The sequence below is a fragment of the Gymnogyps californianus genome, chromosome 18 (genome assembly GCF_018139145.2).
Source record: "Gymnogyps californianus isolate 813 chromosome 18, ASM1813914v2, whole genome shotgun sequence".
Lineage (NCBI taxonomy): Eukaryota > Metazoa > Chordata > Aves > Accipitriformes > Cathartidae > Gymnogyps > Gymnogyps californianus.
The window spans coordinates 2,710,521-2,731,597 of NC_059488.1; the positions used below are offsets into that span (position 1 = coordinate 2,710,521).

At 53.3% G+C, this 21,077-nt stretch overlaps 1 protein-coding gene across 1 annotated transcript in view; it reads left to right on the forward strand.

The window, feature by feature from the left end:
* The window catches only part of LOC127023828 (collagen alpha-1(I) chain-like), a 96,111-nt gene that overhangs the window by 49,623 nt on the left and 25,411 nt on the right, over window positions 1–21,077 (forward strand). The window contains exons 7-15 of the mRNA XM_050908144.1: window positions 5,671–5,942; window positions 6,044–6,297; window positions 6,340–6,425; window positions 11,176–11,220; window positions 12,110–12,229; window positions 16,853–16,891; window positions 17,003–17,056; window positions 17,847–17,900; window positions 20,841–20,948. Of these exons, the coding sequence (XP_050764101.1) occupies window positions 5,671–5,942; window positions 6,044–6,297; window positions 6,340–6,425; window positions 11,176–11,220; window positions 12,110–12,229; window positions 16,853–16,891; window positions 17,003–17,056; window positions 17,847–17,900; window positions 20,841–20,948 (1,032 nt within the window). The remainder of the gene's footprint in view (window positions 1–5,670; window positions 5,943–6,043; window positions 6,298–6,339; window positions 6,426–11,175; window positions 11,221–12,109; window positions 12,230–16,852; window positions 16,892–17,002; window positions 17,057–17,846; window positions 17,901–20,840; window positions 20,949–21,077) is intronic.

Consider the following 21,077-nt stretch of genomic DNA (forward strand, 5'->3'; position numbering starts at 1 on the left):
AACTTACAAATAGGCCAAGTCCCTGCCCCCACCAGCTCTCGTTTCTTGTTGGACTTACTGTGCGCCAAACCCAAAATTGAATCATGCAGCTGGGATTGCAGAGGGTTTAATGATCGTGCGCGGCTGCAAGAGGCGGCTCGTGGAGGAGCATCTAACGCCTGGTCCTCACCTCCAAGCCTCCTCTGTGCCAGGAGGAGGATGGGGACGCAAATGAACTCCCTCTGCCTTCCCCCGAGATGAGTTTTCAGCCCCTTTCATATTTCACATTCTCTTCTCCAGACGCCCAGCTGTTGGAGTCGGAGGTTTACAAATAATGCTAAATATATTTGCTGGGCAGATGTTGGAGTGTGTGGTATGGAGCTGCTGCCAGTTTTGCTGCGGTTTGCTAACAAATTATGCAGGCTGTGGACTGCATTGTTCAGGGAGGAAAGTGAGCTAGTGGCTGCTAATTGTAGTGCATTAATAGGACCAATTAGCATCTTGGACTACCCAGAAACTCCTCCTGGACAAGCCACAGGAGCCGGGTGCCGGGAAGGTGGACAGCAGTGGTATCTATGGCCAAGCGTGAGCTTTGTGGGTCTGTTGAGGGGTTTGTGGGTAGAGCCAAGGGCACCTCAGCTGTGGGTCTGCAGAGTCTTCAGATCTGCCCCGTGCTCTGCGGTCCCCTTCCCGAGGTGGATGTGGGTCTCCTTGCTGGGGGTGGGCAAGGAATCAGCCCCGCAGTGCTAGGCTGGGCTGAGGAGGGTGAACCAGCTGCCTGCAGGTCCCTTTGGTTCCCATTTGGCTCCTCTCGCATCCTCTGTGGGAAGGTGACCTTGCAGGGAATGTGGTTGCCCATAATTAACAGCTGAACCGTTTTTAAGATGTACAAATGATGGAGTCGAGTTTTAGCCAGAACGCTTTTTCTGCAGCACTCTATTTGATTTCTTGCCCAAAAGGACTTTGTAAAATAAACTAGGGCTTTTTTTAGTGGTATTAGTTTAAAAAAAAAGGTACTGTTTTAGAGTCTGTGTGTTAGCTCTTTACTGACCACCGCCAGCTCGCAGTCATCCTGCTTAAACAGAAACAGGACCACAAACGAAGTTAGTTAAAGCTAATGACAAGGGGGCTTTTAACTGGATTTGAAATCTGGCTTATATGTTACATTGAAGGAGCCTCTGAAGGGTTTTACCCTCACGTAATTGAATCCATTGATTCTGATATATTTGGGAAGACTAATTTAATTCAGGGTGCTGATGGTCTCTGCATCGGCTGGGCGTTGTGTGGCTATGGAGGGGCTAGCCTGGATGAATAGTGTCTGCTTTTAATACAAACCGTCATTAATCCCTTGGGGCTCCCTCTCCCTGATGGTCGGGAGTGCTGTGTGGCAAGGAAAAAGGAAAGAAATGACTATGCTGTTGTGCGAAGGGGCTTCAAAATGGAGATAGAGGGAGAAAGCCCATTGTAGCGAGGGCAGGTTTCTGCCTTTCCTCAATTCTAGTTTCACAGCCCTGTTTTGCCTTGGACCCAAGTGCAAGGAGAGGGAAGGCATATAGCTGATAACGTGCGTGATGGGAAAGCACCAAAGGATCCTACCTTGTCCTCCTGAGAGCCTGTACTGCCATAGGGGACTGCAAATCTGACCTTGCAGTGGGTAAAGCTGATGCCTGGCAGCTCTGTCCTCACCCTCCCCACATGCTACATGGCTTCAACCCCTATTCCAGCAACTTTGGGGTTCAAAAAAAAAAATGCCCGAGGGGTTGATGAGCTGATGTCTGTGGTTTCCTTGAGATTTGGATCTTACCTCCATGAGAGAGGCTGTAGGGTTAGAGGAGAACGTGGCTGGCAGGGCTATGCTGGTTTGCTCTCTGGGCTGTGTGGATGCTATCGCAGGGGGGGAATGCTCTTTCCTTGGTTATTTTCTAATGTTTGTGAACGGCTTAAGCTAAACCACAGGACCTTCTGCTGGAAAGGTGCGACATTCCGGATGGAGTTTCTCATTAGCTGATGCTGATCTAAGGATGGCAGGGAAGGGGCTTGTCCTGCCCTGAGGTCCCGTTCCCGGCGGTCCCCCACTCAGCACTGTGCCCTGTGAAGCGCAGGGTAGGTCGGTGCAGCTCTCTGATCTGCCTGAAAACTACTCTAGCACCAAAAAAAAAAAAAATTCAGTGCAATTCTAATGCAGTGCAGAGTGTGTCCACGCGATGAGCTTTGCCCAGCTTGCAAGCGCTTCCTCAGACCAACCGCCGCCAGCAGCTTCCCAGGCTCCTGTGTCTGTGAGCAGAGGGCACGGGCTGGCCAGGACACTTGGACGAGGGCAGGGACGTGCCAGCTGGCCACACTCAAGAGCTTGCCGTGATGCTCCAGGTCCAGCCTGCCTGTGCTGCGGATGAGTGGCACTGGCTGCTTCCCTGCTCTCAAGATTTGAAGCCTGATTTCCCTCCACCTTGAAGGCAGCAAAACCACTGTGATTTAATTGGCAGCATGTTTTAATTTGTTCCAAACTCTGCAGGCTCGTTTGTTGTACATTAGCATTTCTCTCGATGAAAACAGCTTCGTTGCAGCCTGTCCCCTTCAGGTGCTTTTCTCTGATGACTTTGTGCAGAGCTTTTGCCGCTTGCTTTCCTCAATCTCCTCGACTTTTACCTAGACACTGGGTGCTGTTCAGGAAACACAGTCTTTATCTTCCTCTGCTCTTCAGGGCTGCGATGGTAACAAGCTCGCCTGGAGACTGAACTGCGGGCTGGGTAGTGCCCAAGGGAAAATCTGAGAGCATCTAATTGCTAAAGCTGGCTAAAGGGAGCTGGCTGGAGATGAATTAGGGTTGTCTTTTCCTTTTCTGAATCACTTCTCCCTTCTCTCCTGTCTTATATGTTTTACCCCTCAGTTGCATCCAGGGGTTTTTCCAGTCTGCAAGGCAGGACCACGGGTCCTTGTTAGAGGTCTCTGGGGAAAGAGGGGCTGGCTGGTCACCTCTGGTCTTTGCTTTCCCACTTGCCATCTCTGTTTCCTTTGCTTTTTGTCTTTTCTGCCTCACCCTGACCTTTCTCAACCCTTCCTCCTTGGTGCTAGGTTGCCGCTTGCCTACTTAACGTCTGCTGTAGACACTGTTCTTTAAAAATATGTTATCAATGCTATTTGAGGCATAAAAATCCTGGCGATGGAGGAATGCTGGTCCTTTGGCTTGGGACATAGCACAGGCCAGAGGAGCAGAGTTACACTGATACATCAAGATTGCCATTGCCTCTGCCTTTGGGGTGTCAAGTCTCTGTCTGCAAGTGGGGTGAAAAATTTGTGTTGAGGGCTGAGGAAGTCAGAATATTCCTGTTTTTCCAAAAACCTCTATACACAGAGACTGTATTCGCTCAGAAAAATATTGTCTCTTTGGGTGAGTATTATGGCTTCAAGGGGAGTCGGGGTGGTTGGCCCCAAGTCCCTCTCAGTTGCAGCTGCAGGGATTAGAGAGCAACAGGGGTCAGGTAACGTGAGACCGGGATGTGACCCAGGGTGGGTTCCTCTGGTACCTACACGTAGTCTTAGATACATCCCTCGTGTATTTACCTACCGCAACATCAGAGGGACCGATGAAAATGGGCACATTGTGGGCCTGGCCATCCTCCTCCTGTGGGCGTGAGGGTGGAGGTGCTCTGTGGAGTGGTCCAGGGGTTGTGTCCACGGCTGGCAGCAGCAGCAGTAGTTTTTGGCACTGCTAATTTTTTAGGAGGATGCTGATTTGCCCTAGTTAGAACTTCTTGTGGGGAAAGAGTCTGTTTGGGGTAGATTTTGGAAGGGAAAAGAGGTTGTCAAAATGCTTCATTTTGATATTTAAAAAAACCCCACATTTTTTTTCTGACTTGAGATGGGGTTTAGCTTATAAAATGGCTTGTGCATGAAAGCTTGACATCAAAGTAAATTATAACAAATTATATATAACAAAGACAGGACTCCCCCCCAAAAAAGTTTTCACAACTGAGAGCAAAGCATTTCAGCTGTTTTTAAAAGAAACTCTTCAAACTTGACATTAGAAAATTGAAAAATGAAAATTTTCACACTTCCTCCCCACTTGGGATGGGAAGAGTTTGGAAATCTCTAATCTGGTGGCGTGGCATCCAGCAGCAGAGCAAAGGCTTCAGCAGCTCCTGCTGCCTTTGGAGCTCTCCTGCCTCCCAGGGCCCTCCAGAAGTGGGGCTTGGCCAGAGCCGGCTCCCCTGACCCACCGATACCATTGGGTCCTTACCTGCAGAATCACCAGTTCTGGCAGTGAAATTGTTGTGTTTTCTCCTTGCTGTTCATGCAAATCCACCTTGGTGCTCCCAAGCAAGCATGCATCTTGGGTCAGTGGTGCAGAGCAGAATCAGAGCCAAGTAACGTGTTCAATCAAAAGAAGATAGGATGGGAAGGACAATGGGAAGGATGCTCTAGATCTCCTCGTACCTCTCTGCTCCCCTTCTGCAGCCCCGCAAGGCAAGCATGGGCCTGCATCTCCCTCTAGTGACTTCTCACAGACTATCTTTTCATCAGCTGCATGGCACCAGCTCCAAGGAGCCACCAGCCAGGGCTGAGGTCCCACTGAGGTCTTCTCAGTGCCGTGCGCCGGGTTGCCCGTGCCCCGTGGAGCTCAGTGGGAGCACGGAGCAAGCTCTGAGCGGTGGGTGGTGGGCATGCAGGGCCGATGGAAATGCTGCCAGCTGTTCCAGGAGAGGTGAAGGTCCTTCACACCCACCAACCAACCCAACCCGGGGTCTATGCGCATCTGGCTCAGTGTGCAAGCCCGTTCTGAGACGTGGGTGTAAAACTGGTGTGTGTTTTAAATGCAGGTAACTCTCTAAAGTTTAACTCCTTTTTCCCGTTCAGCGCTTTTGTCTTGAGTGTAGATATTTCTATCAACATTGCGGTTTTCCTCCATCCATGGGTGGTGCCTGTGCTCTGCTGGTGGCTGTAGGGCTGAAAGAGCCATTGCGACCTGCACTGTCCTGCAGGGACCATTTAATGGGGCAGCTGAAGACAGAGTGAGTCCCTTGCAAGCCACTGCCTTAAATTAATTTGCCACAAGCGTCCAGGAGGCTCCACTTGGGCTTGTGTCTGCCTTCCCTTCCCGACCCTCGGAGGTTTGCCAGCAGCGCTATTGCAGCTGCTCGATTGGGAAGATGTGGGGGCTGCGAGCTCCCCTCTGACCTGCCTGTACCATTCCCCTGTAGACCACCAGGAGCCTTGAAATATGCAGAAGCAGCAAAATCAAAGGCTGAAGGGGCAGAGCGATCCCCAGTGTAACTCTATACATTTGCTTTAATTGTTTTAGTAATTGCTCTCAAGCTTGGATGTCTGTCATTAGGCTATGAGCTCTTCTCTTGATGCCCCTTCAGCGTAGAATATTGTGTGTGGGATCATTGCAGCGGGACTGTGAGAAGGAGGTTTGTGTTAGCGTGGTCCACGCTGACAACTGGCTCATGTCCCTTGTGGAGGGTGAGTTTTGTTTTGTAGGCGGCTGAACTGACCTGCCCGTTGCTGACGAGCTGTCCTGGAGCTCGGGGGCTCCTGCCTGGGGCTCGCAAGCTGTGGGCTGCCTCGTGCCCCACAGCAGCATTCATGCATGTGGGAAATTAAGAAACACAAGTGTATTGAGCAGGGAAAGGGGAAAAAAAGTGAAAACTTCAAATTTCATTTTTTTTTTTTTTCCTTCTTCCTTTTCAGGACTCCAGACTCACCAATTCAGATTTGACCCTGGGGCCACCTTGGCCATGGGAGGATGCCCAGGAGACCCTCAACGTCCAGCCTGATGGGAGTGCCCTGGCTTCACTCTCTGCTACTGAGATGCCATCGGTTGAGGAGGAGGAGGAGGAGGGCAGCCTTTCTATTGAGGATGAAGGCTTTGAGCTGTTGAACTCCACCTATAATAAAATCACCGGCCCTGGCAGGCCAGGGCTCGGCAGGAGCAGCCCGTGGGTTGCTGGTAGCTCCGGTGAGTCCATAGTCATGGTTTCCTCCATTTCTCCTGCACACCGTCGCGATGCCTGGGTGCCTGATGGTGTTTTATCTGCCCAGGACCCTCCATCAAAACACACAGAGCAACTAAGAAGGAGCGTGCCTCTGACCCCCGGGAGGAGAACGTCACCACGGAGAAGCTGACGGGTGATGCGGGCACCCGGCAGCGGCTCTCGCCTGGCAAACCCGGCAATGCCATCACTGACCTGGACATGCCTGCCACCTTCACCAAGGTCTCCCCATCGGCGCGTCAGGCAGCTGCACCCAAAGAAAATTTGTCCAAAGGTCCCCTGGGGACAGCAGCAGGTGTCCTGGAGCGTCCTCTGGTAGCAGCCAGCTCTGCCATCCCAGGGCTCCGGGACAGCGCTGCCCACCCAGGGCGCCCTGTCTCGCCGGTGGCACGTGGACAGCACAGTCACGTGAAGCCGGGACCACCGGGGCTGCCGGGACCACCGGGGCTGCCGGTGAGTGGCGATGGCTGCAGGAGGGAGGGATGGGTGGTGGTACATCTTCCCCTCCAGAGTGGGTGGTGGGTGCAGGCTGCTGAGCTGCGGTGCCAGCAGCTCGCCGTGGGAAACTGGGCAGGGAAACCTTCTCCGTGCAGGCAGCATGGAGCTGTGCACCAGCCTGGCCCTGCGAGAAGGTTTTTTGATGTCCCTGAAGAAACTTCACTGGCAACTGGAGAGAAGATGATCCCCTTATCCCCCCTGCTCTAGAGATGGTCTCAAGTCATTTAACCACATTGTCGGTTTTCATTTCACCCTGGTCCTGCCCAGAGGCAGGCTGAGGGGCTCAGAGCAGGGCCAAGCCATCTCCTCCAGCCCCTGTCCCTACAGCAAACCCCAGGCGTCAGCCTGTGGCCCCCGCTGGCATCGCTGTCCTTTGCTTCTCTATCACTGCGACACCCCAAAATTTGTGGGGGTTCAAAGCAGAGCATTGAATTTGTCTCGAAAAATATGGATTTCCATTGTCATGGATGAAAAAAGGGAAATTTTAAAAAATGGTAAACTTAGAACAGATAAATCTTTAGAGGAGTCATCAGTCTTCATTGAGAAGTAGCTGAAAAACGTTTTTACGTTTTCCCATGTTTTTCTTCTGCCAAAATGATTTCCCTAATTTGGTTAAATTTTCTTAACAATTCGTCTAGAAAACTGCATGTCATTTACCCAGTGCCACTGCCAGAAGTGACCATGGGCATCTCCTCCTCCCCCCTGGGCAGACACCCACACGAAAGCCGTCTGGGATGCCCTGAGCTCGGGGCTGCCCTGGGGGTTCATCTGGATGCTGCAGGGCAGGTCTCCACACACGGCTGTTTTGACGGCTGTGAGGGACCCGGCACTAAATTCGTCATCGATGAGCCAGGCTTCATAGGATAATGGTTAAATTTAGGACTGCTAGCTTCCCCCTCAAGCAGTCTCCTTGCTGCTGCAGCTATTGCCTGCAAAAATAGAAGAAAATGGCAAAAGGAACAGATGCTGAAGGATGAAAAAATCCCAGGAGTGGAGGAAAAGTCACGGTGTTTGACAGCCCTGCTGTCAGCCAGCCGGAGGGGAGGCAGCGTGAGGAGGGGACCCAGCCAGGAGGGAATTGCTTTTCCCTCCTGTGGAAAGCATTGAGATGGGTTTTTTCTTGGTCGTGAGCATCCTGGGTGGAAACACAGGTACAAGCAGCTCCATCCTGGCATTAGGAGTTTGGGTTTGAGATGCTGGCGCAAGCGGGTGTAGGCTTGAAGCTCTGCAGTGGCACATGCCGTGCACGGTTAGAGCTATTATTTTTGCTAAAATTATGTGCTGAGCCTGGCAACCTTTCCTGATATTTTGTTCCTGCTCCCCAGGGCTGAGGGCAGGCAGGCTCTGCCCTTGCTGCTGGTCCCCGAAGGTCCTCCTGCCTCCTTGGGTCTTTGTCCCACCAAGCCCCTTCGGCCGTTGTGAGCCGTGGGGGGTCTGGGCACGTAGAGCCTGTTTTGGGGCTGCTGCCCAGCGCAGGCGCCTTAAATTCATACCCACACACCTCGCTGCTGCCATGCCCCATGCTCGTGGTGACGCCAGCAAAGATGTGATGGATGTTTTGGGTGTTTAAATGTATCCTGTGGAAGGAAAACCAAGGAATGGGTGCCCTTACCTTGGAAAACTTCATTAAAAGGAATTTGGAGATTTTCCTTTGGGAATGGGACTTTGCTTTACCTCTGGTTTTGGCGGTGGTGATGTGTGCTGGGCTTGTGGCTCACCCTCTTACTGCGTCACCTCAGGCAGCCTGGCAACCGGGACGTGGGCACAAGGCAGGGTGGGTGTCTGAAGGTGACATCTCTCATTGTTCTTAGAGGAAAGGTTTGGAAATAATGGGGTTTTAGCATCAACCTTTTCACTTGTGGGTTTTTTCTCCTCCTCTTTTACTGGCAGTGTTGATCAGGGAAATCAGCGGGGCCCAGACCTCTGGCCCTGCCCCACCATGCGATGGGTCCTCTGCCTCGGTGCAGGTTCGTGTACGTCTGGTTTGCCAGCCCTAGAAATGTTTATGCCTTTAAAAAACCAGTTTGAGTAGCTGTTCCAGTGGGGAGGTGTGGATGGAGGTTTATTTATCATCCTGCCAAGTCCTGATTGTGCCCTAATGCTGTTCAGGGCATTTATGGACTGTAGACCTCACAGACCGCATGCCCTCAGTTCCAATCCCAGTCATTGTCCACTGTAAAAGCATTGGAGATCAGTGGGGAAAAAAACCCAACATGTTGTGAGAAGTGGAAAGTGTTTCTTTAAAAGCTGCTGACTTTTATGATCTTGCTAATCCTCCTTGCAGGGATTTCATTGTGTTGCCAGTATTCAAAAGCTTCTTGGCTTTCACAGACAGTGTTTCATGGGGGTTCCCAGCTGTCGGTACGTCCCCACAGGCTTTTCTTTTTCTTTTTTGGTTTCTGCTACTCAAACTTAGCACTGGCTGTTCAGGAGCAGAGATGTGGTTTCTATTCGTAGGCTTAAATTGAATCCTGCTGCAGGCATCTGGTGTCAGGGACGGCATGAACTCGGGTGACAGGCAAATGCAAAGCCTTCTCTGTGCTTTCCTCCCAGGAACCATCCGCTGTTTTGCTGCAGCCATCGGGTCACGCTGCAGGAGGGGAGGGATGGTTCTGCGGAGCGGTGCTGCATGCAGTTTGCAGGGCAAAACACCGGCTGCCTTCTGGATGAGATCTCTTGGATTGATTTTCATTTTTCTCTCGTGAAATGTTGCAGCCCTTGGGTTCGTTGTTCCTGGTGCTCTGAATTGTTCTTTTTGGTTTGCACAATATGGCGTCAGCTTGGGACCTGCTTAAGGGAGAGAAATAGATGCTGTCAAATTTCAGGGGGTGCTGTTGTGCCCATGGCTTGGTCCTGTCCCTCCACCGTGCACTAGGACTGCACATGTTGGCTTTGCAAGGTTGGTGTTCGTGCTGGGGGTGACCATGGCCAGCGCCTGGGGAGGAGCAGGAGGAGGGACGGCTCTTTGGCCATCTCACAGAGGGTCCTGGTGCATTATAAGTATCCTCGGTGGAGCACTGTGACCCGCCGATGACCACATTGGAGGAAAGGTTCGCTGGGCACCCCGTCAGCTGCTGGTGTAGCTCAGCTGTGGACCTAGGGCAGCGGGTGTCCACGCAGGAGATAAGCTAGAGGCTGCACCCAGAAGAAGTGACTGGACCCCGTAGCTCTTTTGAGGGGGATCGGGGGAGGCAGGACTTATTGAAGGATCTAATTTATATCTGCACCCAGGGCAGAGAGGATGAGCCTGTCCCCAGGCACTTTGCAACGGGCATGTGGTGCTCACAGTAAAATCCCAGTGACTCCAAACTGGGTACCTTCCTGCATAAGTGGTCTCTCAGCAGCACGCATCCAGCCCCTTAAAGGAGGGGTGCTGGGTGGATAAACAGAGGGGCTGCCTGGCTCTGGGAGGGGTCCCTGCCCATTCTGGTGCATGTTTTAATATTGGGTACAGCGGGCAGGAATTGCTTTATTTTACCTCCTTCAACAATGGTGGACTTGGCAGCGTTAGGTTTACTCTTAAAAGAGATCTTAAGATCTTTTCCAACTTAAATGATTCTATGATTCTAATACCCAAGGTTTGAAAATCCGACCAGAGTTGCCAGCATCACTGCTGCTGCGTATGCCATTTGGCACGAACGCATGCCGTACATGAAGCAAGCTCAGGGGGCAAGGCCCCCAGCCCCCAGGGAGGGGGAACTGAGCCACGGAGCCCCATGGGCTTCAGATCTGGGCACTTTAGGTGATCAAAGTCCCTTTGGTGAAGCATCCCTCAGTGCCAAAGCGGTTTCTGGACGTGCAGCTTGGCCTTTTTACCCATCCCATCGGCACAAGGCAGCGAGGTCAGGGCTGGCCGCTGCCCTGGCGGGGCTGCCTCGGTGGTCGCAGGGATGCAGCCGTGTCTGTGCTGCGGTGGTGTTAATTCAGTGTGGATTCCCAGGCTTCATGCCGGGCTCGGACAAGGCTGTTTCCAAGCTCAGAACAAAAATGGTAGCTGTAATTGAAGCCATCAGAGCCACAGCTCTGCAGCAGACGCGCAGGTAGACGCTGTGCTGCAGCCCGGCGTGTTATCAGTGTCATCTGACATCTTCCAAGTAGATTTCTTTCATCAAGAAAATCCAGGATCTCCTATCTGACTTTGTTTCTGTCTGGACAGATGCTTCGCTAAGCCCTGAAGTGGGGTCGCTGCTTGGCCAAAACGTGCACTTTTGACTAGAGATGGGCTAGATCAGATCTCACATAAGTTAGAAGCCGCAGATGTTTGCATCCTCGTCCAAACTACTGTTTGAGTGTGTGGCCGTGATCCAGCTTTATGGGATTTTTTCCCTAACACACTGCCTTTCCTCACCAGGTGTCAGGAAATGTGCTCCTGCTCCCCGGCCATATGGTCTGGGGCCTTTCTGTGATGGATGCCGCAGGATTATGCCGCTCAGCTGGCCGAGCAGAGCTGCTTTCTGATGCCAGGGCAGGAGAGTGGGAAGGGAGCAGCGTAAAATAGGGTGCACTTTCCACCCCACTGGTCTTTGGGGTGTTTCTTTGAGAGTTGGTGCTGCTGGTTTGCTCTGAATCAGCCGTTTCAGTTCCTGCTTCCCTGGGGCAGGGATGGCCCTGGCCATGACACTGGTCACCCCGCTACTCTGTGACCTCCCCTGGGTGCGGGAGGTCCCCCTTCAAGGTGACATAGCTCTCCTCCTTTGCCTTTCAGGGCTGTCCTGGGAGACGTGGACTGGTGGGACCCAAAGGAGACAAAGTGAGTATCCAGGAAAACACAGGAAGGGATGGGATGGGGTGTAGGGTCCAGGGCAAATACCACAGATGGTTTGGGTGCTTTTCATCAAGAGGGCAGTGTGAGCTTCTGAAGTTGCAGTCTGGTGGCCCTTTATGTGTGTTTGGAAGAGGAAAGAAGTATTTTTACTGGGTATTTTAAGCCCAGGCTCAGGACTGAGCTGTCTGTCTGGACAAGCTGCTGTCTTTCCTCTGAGTGACTTACTGGCTCTGCAGAGGCAGCAGAGCAGGGAGATGAAGCAGCTTTAGCTCAGGTCACCTGGACGAGGAATGCTGGCACGTCCCAAAGCCCAGCCCCATGCTATATCCACCAGCTCATCTTGGAGGGACATCTGTCCTCCAGCACCACGTTGGTCAGACCCACGGCTGCCCTTCCTGCTCCGGGAACCCAGCCCGCAGCAGCCTGCACGGCACAGCTTGGTCTCCTGCTGTACGCAGCATTGCCTAGTGTGCTGACAGATGCTTGGAAATGCTCTGGATTAAGGGTGGTGCCTCAGTTTCGCCATCAGTAAAACAGCGAGAGTGTTCCTGACCACCTTTGCACAGCAGTTTCCATCTTTCCCAAGCTGTAGAGGGGCAAACTCATTGCCCCACAAGCCATGCCACTTCTGCGTGCATTAGCTTCAGCACCTGAGGCATTTAGATGGGTCTGGGCACAAGCATGTGCGTATGAAGTTCATTCCTTTTCTTTCCCTGTTGTCAGGGTTATTTAGATCTTAGGAGCTGGTTTGAACCCAGGAATGTGCGTAGACCCAGACTCCACTCAGAGGCTAACTTGAGTCAGAGCCTGTGTCCAGCCTGTGTTGACTGTTAAACCCCCGGCTGGTTTTAAGGAGCTGCCCTTGTCTTCCTAGGGGTACCCTGGAGCCATGGGGCGGACGGGCCCCCCGGGTGACCCAGGCCCTGCAGGCATCCCCGGTGTCCCCACCATCATCCTCTGGAGGAATTCCAGGGAGGACTGGCAGACATTCACGGTGAGTTACAGCCATGGCGGGCGAGCGCTCGGGGAGCTCCACTTACACCTCCCCATCAGCTCCCCTGCAGGCGCCTCTCTGCTCTGCTGGGATGAGAGCTGGGAGGAAGGGTTCACGATGGTTTGAGACTCCGAATCTGTTGGGTGGGAGGACAGAGGCAGGGTAGGCAGGTGGGGGCAGAGGAAGGATGCCAAGGAGAGAGGTGCGGCTCGCTGGGGACAGCTCTGTGGGCAGCTGTCCTTGGGTGAAATGGGATCAGCGTGTGCGCTATTTACAGCTGTGCTCACACAGCTATCCCTCTTTCCCCTGTGACTGACTGGGAGATCTTGGGTCCCCGTGGTCCACACACATCCATGACCTCCCACGGGTAGTTCATGCCCTACCCCTGTAGGACAGGGGCCAAAGAAGACCCAAGCCATGCAGAAAGCAGTCCCTCTCCTGCTCTGAGTTGCCGGTTACAAAGTATTGCTCCTGTTTTCCACCATATCCCGGTTTTCTGCCATGCCCCAGCTGCGTGCCATGGCTTTGGCTCACAGGGTTTGTGCTCCCGTCAAGCTCCTTGCCAAGACAAGACATTTTCTCATCTGAACCCTGCTGCTGTGGGGAGCACAGGATCGGGGACAGGACCTGCAGGGAGGCAGGAGTGCTTCGGCTGCTGTGTAGCTGCCTGCAAAACTCCATGAGCTATGGGAGCGATCACTGCAACGACCCAGCCAGCCCTCGTCCAGGTTCCCCGGCTCCTGGGCAGCACAGCGACTGCGGTGATTAAGCTTAATTTCAAACTCCCTCTAGAGCCTTGCCCGAGCCAGGCAGGGCAATAGCTTGAAGGCATTGGGTTTCTAACTGTCTTAGGAATGTTACCAACCTGGGGCTGGAGCTCCCTGGAGCGGGGATGCTCTCTGCGTTGTGCGTCTGTAATGTCCCTCTGATGAGACTGCAGCCTGTCTGAATGATATCGGCTGCTCAAAGCAGGTGCCGGGCAGGGTGGCTTGCAAGGCAAGTTGGTGCAATGGGCAGAGTAATGGGCCGGTGAGAGGCCAGGCTTAATGCTCCAGCTCTCTAAAAGCTTAAATGACCTTGGGCAGGAGATTTGACTTATTTTCAACTCATTCATCTGTGAAGAGGTGTAATGGCACCCTTTGCTCCAGGGCAAATGCCTTTAATGCTGGCAAGACGACACAGTGAGGAGGACCTCTGCTCTGGCAGCACAGCACACCCTGAGGAAGGGATGATGCTGGCTGGAGGTACGAGGTGGAGAGTAGCCCTGTGCTGGTCTGGCTCTGAGCTTGGATAGACTGACCAGAAGTCCTTGGGCCAGACCTGCCCTTTGCAGTTTTGTGTTGGATTGGATCAAAGCAGCTGCAGAAGATAAATACCTGCCTTAGAGGAGATCAGATTCCTCCTGGGAAGCGCAGAAGAGCTGGCCATTGGGAGATATCTTGGTTGACCTGGAGGACCTCCACGTTCTCCTGTCCTCCTGCTGCTCTAAAGCAGGTGCTGTGCTGTTATCAATGCTCACAAGACCCATCGCAGGCATGCAGTGCGGGACCAGAGTAAACAGGGGTAGGAGAGAGCGAGCTGGAAGTGTTGGCTGGAAGAAGCCTGCAGTGCCAGAGAGCATCTCCATGCCTGTGCCAGGGCAATCGCCTTCCTTCCAGGGTGTTTGGGGTGGACATCTGCATAATCAATTCCTGTTGTCAGGGCATGGTTACAGCACTTTGCAGGGCTGCTGTCGCTCTTTGCTCTGCACGCTCAGTCAGAATTGCATTTTTTTTTTTTCCTGCCTGCATTTGGAAAGGGACCTCAGGCTTTGTTCTTCTGCACGCAGAAACGTTCATGCCTACGGATGTTGCCGTAGACCGTGATTTCTTTGGTGTACCACCACCTTTGGTGCTTAGGCATTGGGAATGCTGGAGGGAGCAGACGGTCTCGTCTGCGTGTGGGAAGCTGAAGCTGGAGGGCTGCCGGGGCCCTGGCCACAGGCTCCCAGCGGGTTTTGCATCCTGGCACTTGGCCCGGTGCTTTTGGCAAAGTGCCGATCTCGAGGGGAAGGCAGTGTCTGGCAAGGATGACGTGGGGTACCCGAAAGCCTTGCTGGGCTATTGTGTCTGTGGCCGTATGACCCCGGCCGTGCCGGCGGCGACGTTTTGCTCGGCAGCAGGAAACAGGAGTGCAAAGCCGTGGGCTGGGTTTTGCTAATCTTTGTTGAGATAGAACAGGGGTGAAAAGCTGAGTGCTGGCTGCTATGAGGATGGGGGGGGCTGTCTGCTTCTGCAGCCCCCTATAACTTACTGGGGGGATGAGAAATGCTGTGGCTTGGGACAGTGCTTCTCTTGTGAACCGAGTGCTTGTGACTTGGGGGCTGCAGGAAGGGCATGCTGGGCTGCTGGGGTTTGTTGTTGGCTCAGCCTTTGGAAATGCAAGTCAGAGGAGCCACTTCTCAGGCTGGGGGACATAATGCAGTATGATGGACCAAGAAAACAAGGGACATCGGTGACTGTCCCAGAGCAGTTATGGCTGTTGGGATGCTCAGTAGCCTCTCCTGCTCCTTCCTGGTGAAACAAGCCTTTCCTTTGCTGTACGTGGGAATTGAGCAAAACCAGCTTAAGGCCACTGCAATTCTGCCCCAAGCCCCTGTCCTGTGTTTTTGTTCATGATATGTTGACAGACATTGGGTTTGCCACGAAGTTGTCTCGGTGTAACTTGAGAGGCAGAAACTGTTGCTGTCTTGTTCTGGCAGTGTTGACTTCGGTAGTGGTGGAGTCCTAGAAGCCGGGGAAGGAGGAAGGAGAACTGGAGCTCCCACAGTTATTAGGGAGCTTAAGCTGCAGTGCTAGAGTCCTTTCTCTTTATCTCTCCCAATACCTTTAAAAGCAAAAGGTCAGGCTGGGAAATGAGGGCTAGTAATCTTAGAGCAAAAGAAAATATTGCTCCATGCAAAAAAGAGGCAACCTTTAGGGATTTCCTGCTACTGAAAGGTCGGCAGCTAACGCAGCTCTGTGACTGCGTGGCTTTATGGCCATGGGGAGGGCGGCCAAGACCGTGCTGCAGGGCATGACCTGCTCCCTGCAGAGCTGTCGGAAGGGTTTTCTCTGCCCTGCTCTCAGGCTGGAGTTTTACAGGAACACAGGCAATCACTCCCCATCCTCCATCCCCTCCACTTGCCTTTTTTTTTTTTTTTTTTAAGCCTAATGAAATAATATCCTGTCCTGAGTGAATCTGAGTTCACCAATTCCCGAGACAAGGCAAAAGTATTGGCCATGCTCCAACCCCGCAAAAAAGTTTTTGTGAGCAGCTTTTGAGGGAAATGAGAACTGGCTGAACGAGAGAACCACGGCCCGGCCCTGGCAGGCTGGCAAGGACTGCACCCATTTGCTCACGGTAATCAATTCGGGATCAACTTGAAAGGAACAGAGTTGCCCGGTGCAGCATTAGAGCTAGTTAAATGCATCCATCCATCGTCTGCCCCCAAGAGCCCTGCTCATTATTAGAAATATTTCCATATGTTGAAAGGTCTGTGTTTATTTTCATTAATGAGTTCCTTGGCTTTTTCCCTTCTCTCTCCTCTGGTATCAGAGGACAGATCTTTGGAGGGGGGAACAGGAGGGGGTTTCCTGGCACCCCTGAGGCTGAAGCTGGGGAGCATGTGGGAATCCTGCCCCTCCAGCTGCTTGGGATCGGGGTGATGAGCAAGGGGGGGCTTTTCTTAGCCTTTGATGCAAGCCAGGAATTGGAGGAGCTGCCTGGAGCATATGTCTGGGCTCGCCATGGGAAGGAAGAGGGAGGAGGAGGAGGAAAGGTGGGTTTTGCCTCCTGAGTGTCTGTGGTTTGTGCTGCTGGGAGGGCAGGAGGATGGCTGGTAGTTGGAGACAGGCATTGTTTTGTTTCCTGGGCATCTCCTAAAACTTGGGGAAACCTGGCTTGGAAGTGTGCGGAGAGGAGGCTGTGCCGTGAGTTTTTTAGGACCTTTATGCTGGCTTTGAAATATGGTGGGATTAGCTGTGGCTACAATGGGATTAGCCCACCCTGTGGCTTTTGGGTGGTTTTCTTCCTCTTTGTGGTCATCTGGTCTTCTAAAAAACTGGAGGTGCGTGAAAGATTTGGCTGCTAGGAGCAGCGAGGAGAAAGCCTGCCGGCTGTGACTGCTGGAGGACCTCCTCATCTGCGGCTCTAGATGGGGCTGGCCAGCATGAGGTTTCCCACTTGGGGCAAACAGCAGTGTCGAAACCTGTCGAACAGGTTTGAGTCCAAACTGGGCTAAATATGATGGTACCTGTGCTCACCATCAACATGTTTCCGACCTCTCAACATGCAAAACGTTTTTGGTGTCCGAAGGCTGCAAGGGCATCCATGGGGGAGCTGGATTTCAGCAAACTTCAGAAGTGGGGCCTCTGTCTTCATTTGCTAATGAGGCCAGCAGTTCCTTATCTCCTATATGTTGTCCTTAGATTAAGCCTTGTCCTGTGACTTGCATACATATAGTATAAAAAGAAAGAATTAGAGGACTGGTTCATTGCTGTGTCTTCCCAAGCAACAGGAAAAAGACTCTGAAGCCATCAAAAAGAGATTTAGGGGTTTTTTTCTTTTTAACATTTTGCTTCCCTCTCCCCATTCTCCTTTCAGCAATCGTCGTTTTACCAGCTTCTACATGCAGGCTGGCCGGTGAGTATTGCTGTTAAGCAACATTCTGTGGTTTGGTTTTTCCTCGGCTTGGTCAGCTGGGTTTTCCTTTCTAAGCGCTTTGTCATACCAACATTCCTCCTCTTAATCTAGAGAAAACCCGGATCCCCTGGGCCCCCAGGACATCCAGGGAAAACAGGAGCACCTGTAAGTAAGAAAAGCCCCGGTGTCCCCTCCATGGCTGGGTGATGCTTGGCCCTGCTGCCAGCCCGGCTGGCCTGGGGCAGCTTGCAGAGTCCTGGGCTGCCCTGAAAAATATCTGCTGCCCGGTGGCTTCTTGCATGCTGTAATTAAGGGCCTTGGCATTGGGTTTCAAAGAAGCCTAATGGTTTGCTTGTCTGCTTCCCACCGAAACCCGGGTGATGTTTGATATCTAACTGCCCGGGTTTCGTTGGCAGACGCAGCCCCTGCCCCTCTGTCTCTGCCAGCTGGACAGTGCTGGCTTATTTTCCCCGGGGCATCAGGTTCCTGCCCTGTGTTTTGGATAGGGACCATGTGGATCCCTCCCAGAGGCACAAAAACAAGCCAGAGAATGGCTGATGGAGCACTTGTGTGGGGCCAGCCCTGTGCCCACGCAGCCCTGGGGATTGCTGTGTGATGCTTCCCCCCTCGACTGGTCTCTGCGAGCAGGGCAGCGCCATGAGGCAAAAGAAACAAAGGCAAAACTCCCCGTCCTGACCTCCCGTAGGGCACCAAAGCAATGGGGAACCGGATCTGTCGCCACCTCCAAACCTTCCCTGGCCACAGACCCCACGAAGGCGGGCAGGGTGGCTGGCGTGCCGAGGGATGCGAATCCTCCTGCTCTGCCCTTCCCGAGACCGCCTCTGTGCACTGCTCGTTGTCCTTCCCATGACAGCCTCCGCAAAGCTCGGGCTGCTCTCAGCACGGGGCAGGACAGGGGGACACATTTGTTGACTGGATCCCTGTTTGTGCGCAGGGACCCTGCGGAGATCCGGGGGAGCCGGGTGAGAAAGGCCAGCGGGGGTACATGGTGAGTGGGGATGCCTGGCTGGGGGGGGTGGGGGGCTTGGCGGCAGGGAGAGCCCAGTTTGGAGAGGCTGATTGTGCCCCCAGGGCTGTTCTGGGGACCCTTGGAGACCCTGCCCCTCTTGGATCAAACCCTGGAGCGCTGGGTGAGGGAGAACTGTAACAGTCAGGTTTGCTGCCGATTTGGGAACTGTGCAAGGAAATGTGTGCTTGGTTTTGAAGGGTCATGGGAGGTGATGCCCCGGTCCTCTCTCTGGGGACCTTGCTGGGGCTGGCAGGGGTGGCTCGCCACAGCAGGCTCATTCCCCTGACCGAGTCCATGCTGCAGCTCCTCTTGCCCTGTGCTTGCAGCACCCCACTCCAGCAGGTACATGGGCTCCATGACTGCTCAGCACAGTCCCTTTGGGTGCTGCTGTGTGTCACCTGATGCTCTCCCAGGCAGGTGGACACAAGTCAGCACGGTTGTCCCAAAAGCATTCTGTCCTTTTGTCACCTTCTGGAAACCACCCACCTCCTTCCCCGCAGCTCTGGCCAAAGGGATGTGCAAGCTCTGCCTGTGCTCCACGATGGGAGCTGCCGTGCAGCATGCCCTCGTGGGAGCTGGCCACCTCCCCTGGGGCTGAGCGAGCACAGCTGCCTGCGGGGTTTGGATGCCCCGTGGGTAAAAGGAAAGGAGAGCAGATGTCCCAGTCTCCCAGTGTTGCTGGAGCTTTCCACCCGCTCTCCCACCCATGCTCGCTGGTACCCAGCCCTTGTGGGAGGAGCTGGTGCATCCTGAATCTCATCCCTCTCATCAGAGCCGATGTGCGGGTGTTCCCCAGCACCCCCTGCCTCTTGCTTGTTTGTCCTGGTTGCTGCTGGGCTGCTCTGAAGGGACAGCAGCGCCCATCCCTGCTGCTCCTCATCTCCCCGCTCACCCATCTACTGGAGCAATCGTCTTCCTTCAGCCCTCCAGTGCTTCCCATCCTGCATAGCATCTCCCCAGCAACCTTAACCACAGCACCGTGGTCCCCTTGGCTCCTTCTCAGCAATGACCTTCCTTTCCTCCTGCCATCTTCTTTGTCATCATGTCTTCCTCTCCAAAACTGGGGTGGCTTTTCCTCTGGCTTGAGAATAGGAGCCACAGACAGGCTAGGCTTACGTGGACTGATGCTGAAGGAGGATTTGGACGGGCTGGCAAGCAGGACACAGGCTGGTTCCTGGCAGCTGTGTTGAACCTTGGAGTCCCAAAAGCTTATGGCAAAGGTTAGAATCTTGGGCAAGAAAGGCAGCTATGCCATCAGGCGCTGTGTGTCTGCTCTCCATCACACGTCCTGCTGCCAGGTGTCCTGTCACGCCCGGCCCCACTCCCTTGCAGCAGACGTGCACCCCAGGGATAGTGTTTTACCAGCTGCCAACATCTGGAAGGCGTCACTGACTGTGTTAAGCCGGTTGAGTGTAAACACCGGAGTCTGTTGGCGTAGCTTGACCAAAAGGTGCCAAAGTTATTCTCAGTCTTCACATAAACAGGATCTGCGAGGGGAGTCAGCAGTTTGGGGCAGGGATTAGCACAGAAATGGAAAGGAGCAGATTTTTTCCACCCATCACAGTCCATCTGCAAGCCTGATGTCTTCGGTTCAGGGGGCTGTGTCACGGCCACAGCCCTGTCCCCAGCCGCCTGCTCTCCTGCTCTTGCTTTGGCATCTGCCAAGGGCTTTGTGTGGCAGGTTTCCAACAGAGAAACTCAACTCGACTTTGGATATGGCTCTTGACCAGTCTAGGGTGGTTTTTGTTAAGGTTCACGATTCTACTAGACCTTGGCCCAAGAGGTCTTTGCCCATTCAGGCTCCAGCAGGTCTCTTGCTCCCTGCTCTCACTGCCCGGGGGAGGCTGACCAGATGACGGCAGGGATGAGGAAGAGGAGGAGGGATTTCATCCACCTGCCTCAGCCCCTGAGCACACGGTTGGGTTGGGTTGGGTTTGCCCATGGTCTGTTTTACATTCGGCCCATCTGCTCAGGCTCACCTGCCACAGAGCACAGCCAGAGGTGCGTCACAGCCCAGGTCTCTTTCTTGCAAAATTGCAAATAACAATAAATACTCCCCAAAGCTGGGACTGGAAGTGGAATGGGGCAAAAATGCTGGCTTTTGGGCTGGGTGCCCCAACCATACGTGGCCACTAATGAGCACGGGGGATGTGCGTGGCTGTCTGTGCGATGCTGAAGCCCTTGCAGGAGGGAAATGGAAAAGCAAATCTCCCCAAAACAAGCTTTTATATTTTTGCAACCAGATTCTTCACTTGAGAAGTAACTGAGGCAGCTGTGTCATTCTGCCCTTCCTTCAAACTCTGACTTGACAAACTGAAATAAAGTCCAAAACAGTTTTCGGACTTGACCAAATGTTCCAAAATTTTTTGAGAAATCCAAACAATCAAAGCGATTTGAAGGGAAATGTCTTCTCTTTGTTCCAGACTGCTCTTTATCCTGCCTTAATTCAGAATTGCCAGTGAGCTAAGGAGTAAAAAAAAAAGCTGCCCCTAAGCTTTAGCTGGTGATGCCCAGTCCAGAGGATCTGCTCAGGCTCTTGCATGTGGGAAAGCATCAGAGATGGCTTTGGGTGTAAGCCCCAGAGCCAAGAAACAGATGCAGAGGGCTTTTGCTTGACCTTCTCTTAACGCATTGCTTCTTCCCTGCCTTCCACTTTGTTTCTTGCTGTATGGCTGCTGGTTGCAACTCTCCCACGGTTTTGGTTGGAGAGCCTGGGCAGATCCACATGCCCAACGCTTGCAGCTCCTGGATGCACAAAGCTTCTCCCACTGCCAGCCCTCACCGTCTCCTTGCGAGGTACTTGGTATTTAGCAGGCGTTGCTGCAAAAGCACAAGGCAGGCAGAGCTCAGCATTTAATTTATTGGTTTCATAATGATGTGGATTTTTTAATTTTCTATGCTTGGCTTTTTTCTCCCTAGGGTGAACCCGGGCTCCAGGGCTTGCCGGGACGTGCAGGTTACCCCGGCTCGGATGGCTTCCCTGGCCTGGATGGCAAACCTGGGCCATGGGGACTGCCGGGAGACCAGGTGAGCCGCAGGCAGGGCCATGGCATGGCCAGCGTCGGGGTGGGGAAGCTGCAGCCCCAAGCCCTGAGCAGAAGACAAGGGGCTCCTAATGCTGCTGCTTTTTATGTTTGCTTGCCTCCTTTAACTAAG